The sequence below is a fragment of the Crocodylus siamensis genome, chromosome 2, assembly GCF_052110815.1.
Source record: "Crocodylus siamensis isolate JL-2025a chromosome 2, ASM5211081v1, whole genome shotgun sequence".
NCBI lineage: Eukaryota > Metazoa > Chordata > Crocodylia > Crocodylidae > Crocodylus > Crocodylus siamensis.
The window spans coordinates 13,370,466-13,387,488 of NC_143396.1; the positions used below are offsets into that span (position 1 = coordinate 13,370,466).

Sequence of the window (17,023 nt, forward strand, 5' to 3'; positions counted from 1 at the left end):
CTGAAGGTGTCCCTTTAAAAAAAATTATATATAATGGTCAGCCACTGCTCTCCAAGTTTTACTCTGGTCTTTGGTATGATATTTTGGCTTAAATGTGGTTTGTAAAGTACTTGCAGAGACTGGGTTCCTTGTTACTGTTTTCATTTATCCTACCATCAATGTTGTCTTCTCTGACTGAGCAAGCACTACTATTTTCCCCTGCCTGGCTAATCATGCTATAATTAATGACTCTCTCTCTGACTCCTCCTTTAAGCTCCCACACTGTCAATATGAGCGGCGCAGGCCTGGGAATGGGTTAGCTAAATTCTTGAAAGTGCTGCTTAAGCATGTTTATATTTAATGACACAACCTGGTCTGCCCATTTATTTGATTAATACACAAACACCCCCGTGCCTTCCTTCTCTGCTGCTCATCTATATGGATGGCATCACCCTGAGCTCACCTACACAGTATGAACAAGTTCCCTACGCAGTCCCCTCCACCTCTGATGACCCGGTTTTGCTGTGGAGCACATGGGAAATCAGCCAGTAACAGCAAACGTAAGCACTTGAGAATAGTTTTATCAACTTTTTAAGTTCCAGTTGACAATCTCATATAACTCTTTGGGCAATTATCATTCTCAATCGTTTTAATTGTGGTGGTGCCAAAGAGCGAACCAAGAATGAGGACCCACTGCTCTGGGCACAGCTTAGAGTAGTAGATATGCCCTGTATAATGAGCTTCTAATCTAAACAGACAAGAGAGAGAGTTGAAAGAAGGACAGAACAAGCAAGCATGACAAACAATGTGCTCTACTCTGTCCACTCATTTGTCTGGAATATGAACTCCTTGAAGAAAGAACCATGCCTCTTTGGATGACACCAAGCTGGGTGGAGTTGCAGACACTTCAGAGGGTAGGGCTGGGATCCAGAATGACTTGGATGGATTGGAGAAATGTCCAGCAATCAACTCGATGAAATTCAACAAGGACAAGTGCAAACAGAATCAATTATGTGCACAAATACAGCCTGTAGAATGACTGGCTGAGCTGCAAAACTGAAGAGAAGGACCTGGGGGGTTACATTGGACCATACGCTGAACATGAACCAACAGCTCATGTTGCTCTTGTTTCAGGGGGAAAAAAAACCATACTGGGTTGTATTAACAGGAGTGTCTCTTGCAAATCAAGGGAAGAGATTCTTCCACTGCTTTCAGCACTGGTAAGGCCTCATCTGGAGTATTATATCCAGTTTTGGGCCCCACACCAAGAAAGACGTGTCCAGATTAGAAAGAATCCAGCAAAAAGCAGCACAAATGATTAGAGGACTGGGAAGCATCACATATGAGTAGGGTGATCATACTATTTTTAAGGAAATCTGGGACACTGCTCTCATGCCCAAGTCAGTGGCGTTGCTGCAGACAGAGGCAGATGGGCAGGGCACAGTCTGGCAGGGAGACAGAGCAGTGTTAAGGAAATCCAGAGACACCGTGTTTCAAGTAAAGGTGGAGGGTTATTGTAAAAAATAAAAGTGTAACTAATTACATTTTTTAATTTTAATTTAAATTGTATCACTATAAATAAAGTAGGAATTACGATTTAACAAAAATTATGATAACATGAAATTTTTATGAAAAAATATATGATCACAATCCAGTCCAAACTGCTGACAATTACACTTTTCAGTCAGTTTTCCGTCTCCTGGCCTGCCTTGTCTCTGGACCCAAACTACTGGTACTTCTCTGAGGAACGCATTTTCTACAAAAGAATTGGGTTTTTTGCAACTTTTTGTAAAATTGCAGGCAGTCCTTTTCGGAATTCACTTTGATACTCAGCAAAGCAGCAATTGTAGATATACTGAGACAGCTTTTCTCTGGTTACCAGTTTCATCATTTGTGAAAATGCTCTTTCCACTGGAGCAGATATCCCTGGTAGACAAATAGCATATTTAACCAAATGCCAAATATTACTTGTTGGTATGAGAGAACAACTGAAATAAGTGACTCTCTCAACCCAATGGTTTTCGCATGGGATATCTTGCTTCCTCCATTCTTTGAGTTTGCCTTTCACATAAATCTTCATGGCACAAAATTAGTCTAAAAGACCATCAGCATTTTATCAGCCTAGTTAATGATTCAGTGTCAAATCTTTTGCATATGAAATCATATGATGTCTCAACGTTACTCCATTCAAGACAGAGGTGAAGGTTCATTCAATTAAATGCAGAAGTGCCATCAAAAGAAACTTCTTAAAGTGTGTGCCATAGATTATTTGAGTTGTAAAACTGAAGGATGCATCTGAGCAAGTAATCTTTTGTTGTTTCTCTTAAGGGGCTGACACAGATTTCAACATTTTCTGTTGACCAATTCTGTCTTCAGAGCTTGCAATTCTTTTGATGCTCCAAAAGCTGATGTAGATTGCCGTTCTGTATGTTGGATAGCTTGCATAAAGTTCTCTAACCGACAAAAAGAAACCAACATTTCCCACATTCATTTTGAAAGAAATTAAAAAACAGAGTTGGACATTTAGCATGAAGTATGCTTTCAAAGGCTCATACATTTCAAAAAGATGCTGTATTACTGGAAGTAATAAAAGAAAACATGTTACCATGTTAGAGCAAAATGTTATAGTCAAGGTCAGCTTGGTCTCAGAATTATTGCGATTTGGTTACATAAACTGTGTAAAATGTGAAAACATTGATCTCTCTTCACTGCAAGCCCTTCCAGCTTGTTTGGATGCAGGTGTGTATAATGTGGGCCACACAACCAATCCAAGTAAGCTTCTGTTCCACCTTTCTTTCAATTTTGTAATAATGCTGGTTTTCCCACAATTCTGGACCCCACCAAAGTTTGCGTTAGTGTTATCAGTGCAGAAACCAAGGACTCCGTGCAAATCCCAGGTTTCTGAATGCAACTTTCAATAACATTTGCAATGATTTCAGTTGTCTCTCCTTTGACAGAGTAAACATCTAGCAATTTAACTTTCATGCTACTTGAAGGATTAAAAAAAGGATCAATATTGGGATTAGCTTTACTGCCTTCCTGTTGGATGCATCAGCTGATACAGTAATAAAAGTTGCTCCAGCCAATTCTGCAGACAGTTCATCTTTTGCCAGTGGGGCTAGTACATTTAATGCAAAAGCTTTGTTTTTTGTACAGCACAAGAAAATACTGGATCAAATAACTTTGAAATCAATTTCAATGAACAGTTACTAGAACAGAAAGAGAGCTCATGCTGGACATAATGATATGCAAACATACCTTCTCTGCCACTGCACATTTAAGCTCAGCATCCGATGCAATACTTTGTCTGAAAAACGAAGCAAGCTTTTCACTTGCAGACACTGCCTCTATTGCAGATTTATGTTTCTGTGTTTGGAGATGGTCTGTGATATCACTACGGACTCCATAAGCAACAGAAAACGTAGCAGAACACTGCAGAAAAGTAGCATGTTCTGCATCAACCCATTTTAACAAAGGAAATTCTGAGCGTCGCTGAAAGTACATTTATGTTTTCGCATTGAAGTTTCTTCTTTCTTGTTAGAAGAAAATTTAAAAATAAGCATGCTTAAGACACCCTCTTGCCACTGAGAAAAGAATTCACAGAATCATAGAAAATGAGGGTTGGAAGGGACCTCAGGATGTCATCTAGTCCAACCCCCTGCTCAAAGCGTCCTAGCCAAGGCTTTATCTACCTGAGTCGTAAAAAACCTCCAAGGATGGAGATTCTACCACCTCTCTGAGCTTTTAGGAAGCTGCTGGTACACAGCCCAGAGACCATTAAACAACCTGAACCATGCAGCTCAGGCTCCGGGCTCTCACATGGCCTTCAGCAGCATCAGCCCCATGTCAGCAAAGCAGAACCAGCCCTGCACTGCCCCAACCTCAGCAGCACAGCGTATCTTCCAGCGCTGGGTTAAGTTCAGAACAGTGATGAGGTGAGGGATAGAGGGTGGGATATCCCCACGGACAACAAGAGCAATGAGCTGTTTCAGCAATATGTCAGCCGTGCATTGGTGGGAGAGGTGCAGAGGTGAAGGAAAACCGAGGAAGGTTTGGCAAAGACTAGACAAGCACCTAGCTGGGATCATCTGCCCAGGGCAGGTGGTTGGACAAGATGATCTACTAAGGTCCCTTCCGACCTTAAAAAGCTATGAAATCTATGAAACCCTGGAGCAGTGTCTGCCCCCACTTCTTCCCCCCTGTGGCCCTCAGTGGGATCCTGCCACCTGAGGAGCCCCAAATGGCAGCACCCAGGGCCCACACCTGTTCCAGCTGTGCAGGAGGAGGGTGGGAAGGGAGGCAGCCAGGCCTAAAGAGGACAGAGCCAGCCGCAGTCCCAAGGCAGAGACTATACCCCGGAGCCCAAAGCTGCCCCCCAAAACACAGGTCCCCACTAGAAGTCGAGTGGGTGGGAGAAACCTCCACTCCCTTCAGGGCAGGAGCCCAAGTCTGTTCCCCCCCTCCACGCTGTCCCAGCTCCCCCCCAGGAGACCCCCCTCCCTCAGCAGGGCTCTGCAGTGGCAGCTGCCCTCTGGTCCCAACTCCACTGGGCTGCAAGCAGGTAAACTTGCACTGTAGAGTCAGTCAGGGCTAGACTTAGGGGTGGGCAACATGAGTGACTGCCCAGGGCACCGTGGTCAGGGAGGCATCGTGCACACACGTGTGAGCAGCCCATGCTCACAGCAATGCTCTCCCTGTCCCGCCGCACCCCAGGCAGGAGGACCAGTGCCCAACCCAGCCTGCAACCCCACCTCCAGCCTCTGCTCAGAAGGGGCACATGTAGGCAGGCTGGTGCCCATCTGAGACTTTTGCTTCAAATTTTGCCAGGATGCTGAGGCAGACTATGAAATCCCAGACTGTCCTGGCCAAACCTGGACGTATGGTCAACCTACCTATGAGGAAAGGCTGAAAGAGCTAGGGTTATTTAGTCTTGGGAAGAAAAGCCTGGGGAAGGTGGGGGCAAGGAGTGAATTTGAAAGCAGTCTTAAAAAAAAATACCTGAAAGGTAATTACAAAGTGGATAGTAATGGACTATTCTCTGTGGCAGTAGAAGATAGGACTAAAAGTAATGGCCTCAAACTGCAAAAGAAGAAACCCGGGTTGGAGATTAGGAAAAATATTCTGACTATGAGAATGGTCAAGAATTGAATAGGCTACCTGGAGTAGCTGTGGAATCTCCATGCCTGGAAATTTTCAAGAGCAGGTTAGACAGACATTTGGCTGGGATCATTTAGTCAGGGATGATTCTGCCTTGACTTGGGGACTGGACTACATGATTTCATGAAGTCCCTTCCAGCCCTACCTTCCATACAGAAGAGGATCACAGGACCTCAGGAAAGCAGCTAGCACATTGTAGGAGCTACCCAAAATGAATAAGCAACCAAAAGACGTACAAGAAATTTCCTACCCTTACACAGTCAAACAAAACTGATGTGATAACGTAAAGACGACAGCCAGAACTACTAATCAATCTTCAGGAAATGCCTTTCTCTAAGGATCTATGACTAGTGTAACCAGAAGAAACTCAAGTGTGTAAACAGCAAGAGATGCAGTTTCAGTTCAAAGAAGCAGGGCATTTTTAGAGTATTACTGCCCCACAATTAGCCAGATGGATAGCACTGAACCCTCCCAGCACCGCACTTACATTGTTATTTTCAATGAGTAATTAAGTATGATGTGCCCTCCACAATTCAGTGACAGATTCCAGCATGCACATTTTATGTTGATTAATGGTTTAACATCATGCTGTCCCTGCACTTCACTTAGACACCAATCTCAAGAGAACAAATTTTCAAGAAAAGCCTAATATTGGCTAGTCTTATAGTGTGAGCGAATACACATGCAGCAAGAGAAATCTTATTAGCTCACAGGAAACTTATTTTGCGAAACAGAAAAGAAACCTGAATACCCTAAATGTTCTGTGACCACATGTAATCAAGCATGAAGGATTTCTACATTTGTTTTATTCTTTTGTTTCTCATATTACAGAATAAATATCAAAAGCTACCCAAAAAGTACTATTATTTTTGTTCTTATTTATACAGTAAAGCTCCCCACAAATGGATAAAAGATGGGATCTAGACTCACGTTCCAAAAACTGTTTTGATGTTGCAGGCTTTTTAAACAATACGATTTTGGTATAGCTCAGCCTCATTAATGAAGAGTATAATGCACAGAACAACCTACAAAAAGTGTATTTTTTGTTTCTCTTTTTTTGCTCCAACTTGCAGGACAAATGGGGGTAAAAGCTAATAAAAATAATCAGAGAACTACCATAGGATGAGGTTAAGTGAAATGTTCTAAAATGGAGACCAAGGCTGGGCAACCTGCACCACACATGGTACATGGGTGTATGACACATGGCAGATTGGACAGGGAGCAGAAGGCAAAGGAAAAGGAATCAGAATAACCCGCAAGGAGGGCACAAGCTAAACTTGTGGCATGCCGGCTACTAAGGTTGGCTCCAACTGATCTTGAGAGTCTTAGATTTAGCCTGCACATTCACTATCACTTTCTGTGGGTTCTTGCCACTGAAGAAAGGATAATATTGTCTAAAACAACATGACCTCAGAGCCTATCTGTGGAAAAGCCATAACTACTCCAACACTAACACTCACTCACCTGTCACCACAAGTCTATAAAGATCGCCTGTCCTGCTACTCCCTTCTCCTTTGGTCTTCTACCTGCATCTGACTGGGGAAAACGACTTGACACAATAAGTAGCATTGAGCCCTGATCCTGAAAGGCCCTGATCAACCCCAAAAGTCCATTAAGTTAATGGGAACTGGGGGAGTCTTTCAGGACATACTACATACCCTTTCAGATCGGGCCCTTTTTTAAGGAACCTGCCAGTGATTTATAGTAACCTAATTAAAAAGGCTTTGTTTCAAGCAGACAACCGATGCTGTTCTTCCTGAAAGCTTCTGCCGATGATATTGTGCAACGCAAGTTTAGTAATAGATCAGAAAAAAAAAAACCCTTTGAGTTTATTCCTAAGTCATAGAGGGAGAGTTCAGAGTGAATTGAAGACAATGCCAAGGTTTCAAGTGTTCAAAGAAAGAAAAAAAAACTGTGCAACTCACTCAAGTGCAGGTCTCAAAACTCTAACTTTTAATGCTTCCAATATTCGATTTAGCTCCACAAATGGCTCTTTTTGACTTTGGTCTATAGAAAGACCAGATTCCTGAAAAACAGAAGTCACACTGTTTAGTTATCAGAAAAATAACAAGAGGAAAAAACCTCTCTTTTAGTTAGTTGCCTTTAAATAATTTCTATTTAATATTACTGTATTTTGTACAGATAACCCACCCCTGAATATAATACACACCTTATTTTTGGAAGGCCCCAAGAAAAAGATCTTACTTATGAATACAGGTAAGTATCTAAGGTCTGGGGTCTCTGGGGCTTGAGGCCATGTATCAGGGCTGGTGGTTAGGGGCTATGAGCCAAATGTCCACACACACACAGAGCTTTTCCTTGCATAGTGATGAGAAACCCACTTTTTGCAGATGGTTTGGGTGAAGGGGGAGGGGGGGAGGTGTGGGATATAGGAGAGAAAATGTGGTAATACTCTTATTGAGGGTTGCAGCTACAAAAAATTTAAACACACTGCAGTATGGAGAAGAACTACTTTTCAGGTACATCCAACATCCATAGCTATCGTTACCTGACAGAGCTCTTCAGCTACATCCAGCATTCCCTGTCGGAAGAAGTGCTCCACCATCACCTCGTTGAGAATTCGCTGGCTGTCAGCTTGCCAGCATCCATCTATCCCCACGCTGCTGATGTCAGAGTCAAAATTCTGAAAATATACAAATTAACATTTAATAGGTTGGAACACATGCCCCATGTAATTGTTGTTTAATTAGGCAGTACACCTGTGTCTCCGATTCTTTCAGTCTATTATTCAGCTGCCCTCAATTACCTCCTGTTCCAAGTGAAATACGTCTATCAAGTGTTTCACTACCTCCTGTGAACAGGAGAACTCCTTTGGCTTGTTCATTCCAAGTTCGAACTTTACTCATCAGAAGGATTTATGCTAGGAAATTACAAATCTAGTTAGCAAGCCATAAAGTCTAGTTAGCTAATAAAAAGATTTACATAACATCATGCCTTTAAAAGAGGTAGTGCCAGCAGAAGAGATTTTTCCATGTATGAAAGAGCCTTGAAAAAAGACCCAACTAGCTGCAGTCTACAGTGGGACACAGCACATCTCTGGAACAGGGGGTAGTCGCTACTGCAGAGAGCGACAGAAGCAAAAAGCTTCAATGTAAAACCTGCACATGTAACCTGAAGCAAGCAATGCTGCAAATAAGAGAGAGAAAAGGGAGATTCTCCTAGAAGAAGATAAGCAATGGGAACTGGGAACTCAGCCAAGGATATCACTGCCCCGTAAGAGATTGGGCTTTAAGATCTGATAGCGCTTTCCCAGTTCTACACCAGAATAATCCCATGTAATATATTTGAAGCCAATAGCCTATACAGCCTTGAGAGACATTAAAACATTGCTGAAGAGATATGATACTTCTCTAATAACACTTAGCATTAGCTTCTATTGGTAGCAGAAGATTCAAAATTTATTCCACCCTAAAATGTGAGGTGGGATTTAGTTCACAAATCTAAAACATTTCACGATCAGTCCTACCCAGGACTGACAAGCAAGGGGCAGATAAATCAATGTGACAAGCTATATGGCCTTTGAGCACTGTGTGCCTGTTATCCAATCTGTAAAGTGAGGCTAAAACCTACCCATTTAATAGACTTAGGTAAGGTTTGAGGGGGTCCTTTCAGACAATTTACACCAAGCTACACAGCAGTACTCCTCGTTTTCCTGGAGCAAGGGGGCACGACACCTTCATTTCAGCTCAAGGCACTGAGGAAAAGCAGTCAACTGTACGCATCCAAGGATACATCTGGGACATTAAATCTCTAGTTTCTGAAGCAAAGGTGGAGCAGATGGATAGGGTACAAAGGGTGCAAATGAACCTCAATACTTGTGCCACCACCAACCGCATCACTTAGGGGGCCTTTTCTGCCTCATTATACAGGGACAGACATAGAGCAGGACAGAAAGCTCAACATTAGAGAAAAAAAAAAATGGCACCATTCCTCATCCAAATCTCATGCTTTTTTGGTTTGGGGCCTTACCTTGTAGGTTCACTGAGGCACTGGCCTTTTAATCATGGATAGAAGGGATTGCACCATTACACAAAAATAAAGTCTGACTTTTGTATATTGTGCAGGGGTGTGTGGTCAGGGTGTGTGTGGAGGGCATAAGGTATGTTAGGGGTATGTATATGTGAGGGGGTGGGGGGCAGGGGATGGGTGCGAGAGGGAGAGTGGGGGGTGTGAAGACCCCCCAACATGATGCGCAGTCCCCATCGATGGCAGCAACAACAGTCAGGGGTGTTCAGGGCACTGGCGCCCTGTGCAGACGCTGGCACCCAGCTCCAGCCAGTGCTGTATGGGGGTAAGGAGTCACCTCTGCCTCTCCCCAAAAACTCTGCTATGTGACAAACTGGTTAACATGGTCCCTGCAGAGGGCAGACATCTCATCTCTGTAGGTAACCGTGAGCTGTAACCTGAGTTGGATACAGTCCTGAGGGAGAGGGGGAACCTGCTCCCTCTGCCTACATGACTGGCATCACATACCTGGGTGATGGCTTAGGCTCCCTATTGTTCTAAGCAATGCCAGTCTACCCAGCAACCAGTGATGCATTTCAAATTGGTTGGCTGGCAGCCAACCGGTGCTGGCCTCCACCGGACCAAGTAAATGAGGTCATAAGGTCTATGCAAGTTAAGGACTGCCTTCCCTGCCCTCTGCTGGGAGGTCCCAGAAGCCCGCTGGGAAGCAGGGCCTGAGACTCCCCTCCACTTCAAGTGGAGTCCCAGGACCTGTGAGACCGGGGGCAGTGAAGGCAGCTGGCTCCAGTGTGGGGCTTCCCCAGTGCTGTGCAAGTGTGGGAGCTGCAGGCATCCCCTGCAGAGCCCCCCCAGTAGAGGCAGGCTGAGAAGACTGCATTCCTCGCCACCATGTGCAGTGCTGGCTGGAGCCATGCACCACTGGGCACCAGCACCTGCGCCAGTTATGAGTACCCTGAGCTCCCCTGCCTGCTGTTGCCAGCAGCAGGGGCTGTGCACCATGTGGGGGAGTATGTGGGGGGTCCCCACACACACACCTCCCTTACTCCCCCCACCCCCACATTCTGCCCAGCCAAGCTCGACTCCTCCTGCCCCCCTGGATGTGGGCTCCAGTTGCTGCCAGCCTCAGCCCCATGCTCCCTATCCCCACCCAGCTACAGCTTCCTTCTGCCCCTGCCCCTTCCCTACCTGCTGCCCAGAGCAAGCGGGACGCCAGAGAAGCCAAGCAGGTCCCCCCTGGGGTGGCTGCAGCAGCAACAGCAGCAGCCTCACCCAAAAGCTTCTGCTGCCTGGGCTGGATCCTTCTACCCACAACAGTGGGAGCAAGATGCAAGAGTATGTTGGGGGAGGGGTTGTATACCCAACTGCCCCGCTCCCACCCTTGTGGGCAGAAGGGTACACAACCCCGCTCCCACCCTTGTGGGCAGAAGGGTACAATTCATTGGTGGGTGCCCACAGGCTGGATGAAAGTGCTTAGCAAGCCAGTTCTGGCCAGCAGGCTGTATTTTGCCTGCCCCCGGTCTAACAGGAAAGAAGTCACAGCTATAATCACTCACACTGCTCCATTTCTGCTGGAAAGAGTAGTTATTTATTGTACAGTATGTGTGGTTCTTCAAGAGGCCTGATCCATGTGGACTCTACAGGTGGTGTATGCACCACAGGCAGAAGAAATCAGATTCTTTTGAGAAGAGCATCTGTTAAAAGTGTGCCAGGGCCATACATATCCTCACATCTTCCCCAGTACACAAAGGGAGAGCTAGCTCAACCACCTCTGGTCATTCACCAACACAACTCCAGAGCTGGAAGGTGGGTCATGGAATCCATGCACACAACACACCTTGAAGAACCACAGCTCATGTGAACAAAGTATCAGGTCTTTCTTCAAGTGACCAGCCACTCTCGTGACTCCCGGGCAGCTCTGCATTTCTTAGAGATGGGCAACAAGGTGTCCCACTAAAACCATACGTGACTGCAGGACAGCCCTAATGAAGTGGCATCCAATCTGGAAAGTTCTACCAACGAAAAGCACCTTGTAAATACATAGACCGAGTTCCATGTAGTTACTCTGCAGATTTCAGGAAAAGGAATTGTATACAGACAAGACTGCCTAACCTCTAGTGGAAAAGACTGCTCACCAGGCAGTAGCGCTGGACAGCAAGATGGGCCTAACAAGTTTATTCAAAACATTGTCAAAACTGAACAACCCCGAGATAATCTCTAAGAGAACACGATTCATTCTTACCTTCTCCGCAAAGTCCATACATTGTTTAGACACATTTCTACATTGTGTTTCCAGCTGACACAGAAAGATAATGCCTTTGTACATCAAGTGCGTGAAGCTTAGCATCCTCTAAGGCTTGGGGAAGTAGACCAGGAGGTGAATAAATTACTTGTAAGGAACTTGGACCTAACTTTGGACAGACACTTGGGAAAAGGCCGAGAATAACCCCATCCCGATGAAAATTATTAATATTAAATAATAATGATTAATACTGGGGAAAGCTAGTCCCAGCTGAAGTATTTTAGGAGCAGTGCATGGAGGCTGCTATGCTGTATGTCCAAAAGCAGTCAGCTTTTTCTGATCTTTCTCCACATTATTTTACAAAGCCTTTTGACTTTTGTTGAACTGATATAATTAGAGGCCCTAAGACTGAGTGAGAATAGAAGTTTTAAAATTACTTGGAAGGGACTTGGTACCTCTTATCTGGGCGCCTGCATGTAGCCAGAACTAATGGTGCAGCCTGACTCAGACCAACAAGGAACCTGTGAAGACCTACCAGGTATGGAAGGATGCAAAAAGTCCAGCCTATGAGCCATTTCCTTTGCACCACCACCCACAGCATGTCAAGACAGTCGTGTCTGCGGCGGTCTTGGAATCCCCTGCAGAAGACTCAGAAGCGTTCACTGGATCATCAGGGCTGCATCAGGAAGTTGCTGTCACGATGAATAGTTTGCCCTCAGCTGCCTAAACTTTGCTGCTGTCCTCTTCCTTTCTCCCTAGTATCTGTGGCTGCAGCTAAGTGACCTGGCTGTTGAGGAGAAAAAGATCTGGTCTTGCAATGAAAGCAGTGGCTATTGCAGAGGTGGGCAAAATACAGCCCGCAGGCTGCATCCGGCCCACGAGGCCATTCTATCCGACCCAAAGGGACCCTAATAAAATGTAGAAAAATCAGTATTTCTCTGCCCTTGGTTCCTGTAAAAAATGACAGGAACCAAGGGCAGTAGGACCCAGGGGAAGCCCGGCACGCTACAACAACAGCAGGGCCCGCCTGGCCCCCCCCCAGGCCCCATCCAGGGTTTCTCGGCTGGGAGCACGTGGCTGCCCTCGTGTGGGAAGCTCAGGTAAGTGGGGGAAGGGGGGAGGGACCCCGGGCAAGGAAGGAGCAGTGTGGGGGGGGAGCAGCCCCTCTCCATCCTCACCTGCCCCATGCCCAGGGCTGCAGCCACTCACAGCCTGCCTGGTGATGCCTGTACCTGCTCCAGACAACCCCATGCAGGCTGTGAGCGCCTGCAGCATGGGGCACCAGGCGGGGCTGCTTCCCCACCACCCCTTGCTCAGCTTTTCCCTGGGCTCCTTCCCTGTGCGCAGAAAAACAGCTCCTCGCCCGCCCCATGGCCGGCGCCCTGCGCTGCAGGCGCTCACAGCCCATGCTGTCCGGAACAGGCACAGGTAGTACCAGGCAGGCTGCAAGTGACTGCAGTGCGGGGCGGGTGAGGGGCTTGTCGTGTCCCTGCCCTGCACTCAGCACCAGCTTGTAACCCGGCCCCACTGCCAGGCTGACAGTGGGGAGGGTTACAAGCTGGTGCTGAGTGCAGGGAAAAATGGCCCCTCGCCTGCCCCATGGCCAGCGTCCCACGCTGCAGCCACCTGCAGTCTGCATGAGGCTGCCTGTGCCTGCTCCAGACAGCCCTGTGTGGGCTGCGAGTGCCTGCAGCATGGGGTGCCAGACATGGGGCAGGCGAGGGGCCACTTTTCCCCATGCTCAGCACCAGCTTCTTCCCTGCTGGTGAGCAGGGGGTCAGGGCTGTGCGCTGCACTGTGTGAGAGCAGGTGGGGAGCCAGTGGAAGCACAGGGCCCACACCAGTTTCCTGGGACCAGTGCCGGTGGGGCCCAGAGCAGGGTGGTAGGAGCACAGGGTCCCAGCCGGCAGGGGCTCTATGGAGCCAGGCCAGCTCCCCACTCCCTGCTGGTGCAGCCCAGCCCAGCTCCACAGACCCCTGCCAGAATGTGCCCTGCTATGGGCCACAACAGCGCTGGCCCTGGGACATTGGTCCCAAGACACTGGGACGTTGTTCCCAAGACAGTGACCAGGGGGGTGGGGCACCTGTCAAGGGGCGAGGCTACCCATGCCGCCGTCCACCCAAAATAACTGCCCGCCCCTGAGCTATTGGCTTGAGAAAATGGGGGTGCATACCCCCAAATGGGGCAGAAATGCTAGACATATCAATACTGGGCTGTGGGGAAATGTATTTTCATTGAGATCATGCTTCTTCTTACCCTTATTCCTAAAATTCCTCAGATGCTGCCACCAGAGGAGTGAGCTTTTGCTATATCCTTCTGTTATATGGAGGGAAAGATCTGCATGGAGCACTTGCTGTGGAATTTAGATAGCTTCCTGGGCCTTTTGGGTCCACTTGGAAAACAAAGGAAGATAAAACAGTGCTCAGGGATATATCCATCTCCTAAACAAAAAAGAACTTAAACCGTGTGCATCATTTAGCAACAGAGCAAAGAAGGGGGAGAGGGGCCCTGGGCCTATTAACCAATAACAGGAATAATTACACTAACAACTAACAGGACAGATTTATTGTTGAAAAGCAGGTGGACACTGCAAGAATACTGCATCGCCACTCCAGGCAACAGCAAGGAACAGGGAGGAAGGTGCGCCCATGCTGCTCCTTACGCGTTCATTTTCAGGGGAAGAAGTGGGAAATGGAGAAAGCAATACCAAGAAAATCCAGCATATGAAGGACTCGGGCAGGCCAAAGGAATCTCAAGCCTACATTAATCAACGTGAAATCCATGCACACAACCTGCAATGAAAAACTTTTAAGCTTCTGACCATAGCTGGTCTGAACTAAAAGTACTGGCATATACTATACATTCATATACTATACTATCATTTCATTCGCATAATCACTCCTATACTAGTAACAATACATACATCCCTATTCACTTGCCTGCTACCTATTTTGCTTACTAATTAAGGCAGAATTTCCTTTTGATACAATATGAGTTCATAAACCTTATGAAACTTTTATAATTATATATCTGGCTATTTTTGTCAGGTCAGAGCCAAAAGCCACCACTGGTATCAGACTAAATAACTTTGTAGCTTCAAGTCAGGTGCTAAAACCTGACAAGTTCCACGATGTTAGTGCCCTTATACCAATTCTCTACTTCCCTCAGCTGCTCTTTGAGGAATCAATTCTTCAGTTCCCACCCCAGCCCCTCTTTAAAGAGGTCTCAGCTATTTCAAGTAATCCAGTGATTTCTCTAGTTCTTTTGTGCCTCGGTTTTCATGATGCAGTATTAGATCTCACATGCTTCTCAGAAGCAGCTGCACATATCACAATGAGCAGGAAGAAAATATTGCCCCATGCAAAAAGAAAATATTGCTCTAATTTTGTTTGCTTGGTTTATAGCACTGAAGTATCACAGTCTAACAGCTAGAAAAAGGAAGAAATTCTTAGTGCTGCTATCCATATGAGTGGACTTCCTCCAGCTTCAAGTCAGTATAATTTCTGACAGCATGTGATGTTTTATAAGCCTCTAAAAGACAGCACACCTTTATCTCACTCTTCTCAGTGTTTGAGAAATATTAGTCCATGCCAGCCATGTTTGACATCCTAACTGGGATAACAGTTGTACATTTGGGACAACTCAACAGAAAATTCTTACATGAGTCAAAACGAGAGACCAAGAGCTAAAGAGGTAGAAGATACTGTGCTAGAAGCAATATTTCTTCAGTCTGCTTGCAACGCTCCTACCAATGCAGCCCAGGATGCCATGAGCATTCTTCGCAACAAGGGCACACTGTTGGCTCATATTCAACTTCATGTCCACACTAACCCCCCGGTCCTTTTCTGCAGAGCTGCTGCCCACACAGTCAGCTCCAGCCTGTACCACCGGTGCATGGGATTGTTCCATCCTAAGTGCAGGACTTTGCACTTGTCATACATATTTCTTTTGGTCCAGTCTTCCAATCTGTCAAGGTCTCTCTGAATCCTAACACATCTGCTACTCCCCCCAGCTTGGTGTCATCTGCAAACCTGCTGATGGTGCAATACATCCCATCTTCCAGGTCATTGATGAAAATATTGAAAACCGACCCCAGGACTGACCCCTGGGGCACTCCACTTGATACCAGTTGCAACCTAGATATCGAACCCTTAATTACTACCGTTTGAGCCCGATGATCCAGCCAGTTTTCTACCCACCTTACAGTCTATTCATCCAAACCATACTTCCCTAGCTTGCTTCTACAACTGTTGCGGAAGACTGTATCAAAAGCCTTGCTAAAGTTAAGTTATATCAGGTCCACTGCTCTCACTGCATCCAGAGAACCAGTCATCTTATCATAAAAACCAATCAGGATGGTCATTTCCATATATCCAACATTCTGTTAAAATCTTGTTTTCCCAAATCTTAAATTTTGGGTGAAATTTGACCCGACTGCACACCCTTAAAGAGTAAAAATAAGGAAAAAATGAATAGATACATTTACTCCACCTCACTTCCCTAATTACTTTCTCCACCAACTACAAGAGACAGATTTCATTGGGATGTGAGCATCTATTTATTCTTAAGCGTTGCTAGCACAATCAGCTTCAAACTGGAATCAAACCACTCCAAATGTTTTACACAAAACAGGCGGAAGTCATGAACCAGTCACATGAAGGACAACTTGCTTGACGGTAACCACAAAAGAGAACAGATTTAATTATTATTATAGGCATATTTAGCTATAGATGTTCATTTCAAAGGGAGAAAAACCCTTCAGGATGAAAGGTAAATATAGGATAGGGAATCTAGTAGAGCTGCTATAAGGACAAAGGGTTTGGTTACTTGGATAACACGACAACCAATAGACAGAACTCTGCAGACCCCAGACTTCTTGACATTTCAAAATGGTTGCAACATCTCCTACCAAATGTGAAGTCAATCTCTTTTAAAATAATGCATCTCTGATCTCATTACCTCCTTGAAGAACCTGGCAGGCAACCTACCTAGTCATTCTATTTATTTCCATTAGCAATGAGTTGAGTCAACAGAAGATGGGCCAAAGGAAATAGCATGCCAAGACCCCTCCCTTTTATTCCACAGGAAGTGAAACATCTAAACTGAAATGTGCCATGAACTAATGGTGCAAACTCCATGAAGTTCAAAGCTTCCTGAGCAGGAAATGCTGGTTAATTATACATTTGAATAACAGCTGCCACACATGTAAAACAAACTTTCCAATACAGGAAAGATCATTTAAAAGTGGCAGCTAACAAAGTCATCTGAGTTATAATTGTCCAGTTGATCACTATGACTTAACAACCATCTGATGATGAATGCAGTTACCATGGTTCATTATTCTATCTATGAAGTGAGAGAAAAATGGGGGAAGGTATTGGAGGGATGGTTTTTCACATTGTAAAAACAAAAACCACCTCTTGCGAATTGAAGTAAAAGGGCTGATGTCTCAGTGTTTTAATGAACCTCTTAAAGCGGCAGTGACCTGCTGGCTAGACTGCCATGAGGGATCAAATTACCAGGTCAATTACATCTAATTACCTGTACTTAAATTTTAAACCCAATAAATTATTGGGCAGAGGGGCTTCCTCCCACTGACATAGGTCTACCGAAGGATGCACTGAATTTCACGGGACTGAAGGAAGATGATACCTACCATT

General features: G+C 45.7%; 1 protein-coding gene across 1 annotated transcript in view; it reads right to left on the reverse strand.

Annotated features, from left to right (window-relative positions):
* Nucleotides 1-17,023, reverse strand: part of RMND5A (required for meiotic nuclear division 5 homolog A) — a 43,092-nt gene that overhangs the window by 12,212 nt on the left and 13,857 nt on the right. Inside the window, exons 3-4 of the mRNA XM_090035334.1 lie at nt 7,646-7,780; nt 7,062-7,162 (exon numbers count right to left, since the gene is read on the reverse strand). Coding sequence (XP_089891460.1) covers nt 7,062-7,162; nt 7,646-7,780 — 236 coding nt within the window. The remainder of the gene's footprint in view (nt 1-7,061; nt 7,163-7,645; nt 7,781-17,023) is intronic.